This window comes from Opisthorchis viverrini, assembly GCF_000715545.1.
Source record: "Opisthorchis viverrini unplaced genomic scaffold opera_v5_117, whole genome shotgun sequence".
NCBI lineage: Eukaryota > Metazoa > Platyhelminthes > Trematoda > Opisthorchiida > Opisthorchiidae > Opisthorchis > Opisthorchis viverrini.
Window position 1 is genome coordinate 431,351 of NW_008751771.1, and position 1,944 is coordinate 433,294.

The window sequence follows — 1,944 nt, forward strand, 5'->3', positions numbered from 1 at the left end:
ACTCCATGGTGGTGTCAGTACCATCATCGAGAAGTTGTACCGGGGTTTTTTGTTAACCTGGTACATGAATATGTTTGGTGGGTCAGTTGGGGTAGGATGGTAGTTAGGGATGGCCAAGGAATGATAGCAAAAAAGGCCACCATGGACCAAGGATATCCTTCGGTCTATCGGGGGCGCACGGTGTTCCCTTTTCTTCATTCAAACGGGACAATAAGACGTCCGTGTCTACAAACGGAGCCGAAATCTGAAAGATTTTTAAAATGTTTGCCAGTGGGCACTATGGTGCGAGATAGACTGCGGCCCAAAATAGCAGGCGGCCGAGAGTGGTCACAGTTTCTAACTGCTGCTGGGGAGACATAGAACGATTTCAAAAACGGTAATCGATATTCAGGCACAGGTGCTGGGAAGGTGGTGGACTCGAACGGGCCTCAGCGTGTGGTTAGATTGTGTGCAACCAAGGTAGCTCGCAGCTTGTGGGGACAAGAGGTTGTAGCAAAAGCAGCCAGAACACCCAGCTCCCAACCCCTACATTTATCGAGGCCGGCAAAAACTGTAACACAGACAACTACAGATTGTTTAGTAGTCCCAACCGACATATCTTTGTTCCGCAACATGGCAGCACTCTCCACTCACAACTATCAGTAGAATCTCAGGTCCTGAAAGACCTGGAAAATCTCAGACTCCGTCTGCACAATATGGAAAGTAAATTGTCTTTCTTGCGAACCATACAATCGATTGCATGTCTCTTAAATCCTGATGCAACCTGTGATCCTACAGACTTAGGAGAAGCGTCTATTCTAATTGATACGATTGCGTCAGAGATTTGTCAACGCATCGAATGTCGGCACCAGGTACTAGTATTCAACGCACCCGATCGAATTCCGCTTGAGCACACCAAAACTGCCAGCTTGACAACATGTGGCATGCTGGATACCATGTGCATAGCTCAGCGGCTCCGAAAGTCGACACCATCTATGTGCTGCCCGATAATAATGCAATTCCGGGATAAAAAGATGCTGCGCGTCTGCTAACAGCCCGGACTCTTCTCTCAGCTATCAAAAAATTCCATACCTTTAAACTTCAAGCTGCTCGTACAAGAATGCAAAGACAACTTACCAAAAAGTCACCAGAACCTGTTGCATCGTCACACACCAGTACTTGCGCTGACTAGTGCCACAATGCCACACAAAGCTGTCTGTTGGACCCAGGTCCTGTACCTCACGCTCATGACCATGAGCCCTACACTCCTCTCTATGAGCATCCACAAATGTTATCTCCGACCTCCGCCACGCCAACGAGATCGACTGCCGATTTAGGAGATATTGTAACTAATCAGCCCCCACATGAGGCTGTGGTGGAGAATGATAGCACAGCTTCTCACTCTGGATGTCCTGACCTGATGACACTTCGTGTCTCCCCACCAAAGCGCTTCCTTGGACTCAAGCACCTGCTGTCCAAGCCTCGCACCGTAACCCCTTCTCCCGTACAAACTCCCCGCGCTTCCACGCTTCGCCCTTCTACAAACCTGACCAAACCCGTAATTCCTCATAAGCATATCTGTAGCCCCTCTAGCCGTGCAACTCAGTTCCCTGGCAGGGTCTCTCAACCACAGCTACCGTTACGTAATCCTGGACCCTATCAAGTTCCGCCCCTCTGGAATCCTGCATACTATGTGCCTGGGATCCCTTTTCAGCAACTACCTACTCCATCACAGCCTCCGCCCCATCCGAAGCCACGTGCAGCCCCACCTCCACGACCTTTAGCTGCATCTCCACTTCCTACTCCAAACCCCCTTCAACTACAGCCAACGCAGAGGAATCCTGCTCACTCCCAACGGAGCTCACCCCTCCCAGAGAGTTTGATTTTTCCACTAACTTCCTCACCGCCCCATGTCCCCCCTCCTCACCTTGCATCTCTTACCATAAACCTCTTATTCCATCTCCT

At 50.1% G+C, this 1,944-nt stretch overlaps 1 protein-coding gene across 1 annotated transcript in view; it reads left to right on the forward strand.

Annotated features, from left to right (window-relative positions):
• Positions 1–1,208: 1,208 nt before the first annotated feature.
• The window catches only part of T265_05841 (hypothetical protein), a gene marked incomplete at both ends in the record, with an annotated part of 21,021 nt that continues 20,285 nt past the window's right edge, over positions 1,209–1,944 (forward strand). Inside the window, one exon of the mRNA XM_009170962.1 lies at positions 1,209–1,856. Within this exon, the coding sequence (XP_009169226.1) occupies positions 1,268–1,856 (589 nt within the window). The remainder of the gene's footprint in view (positions 1,857–1,944) is intronic.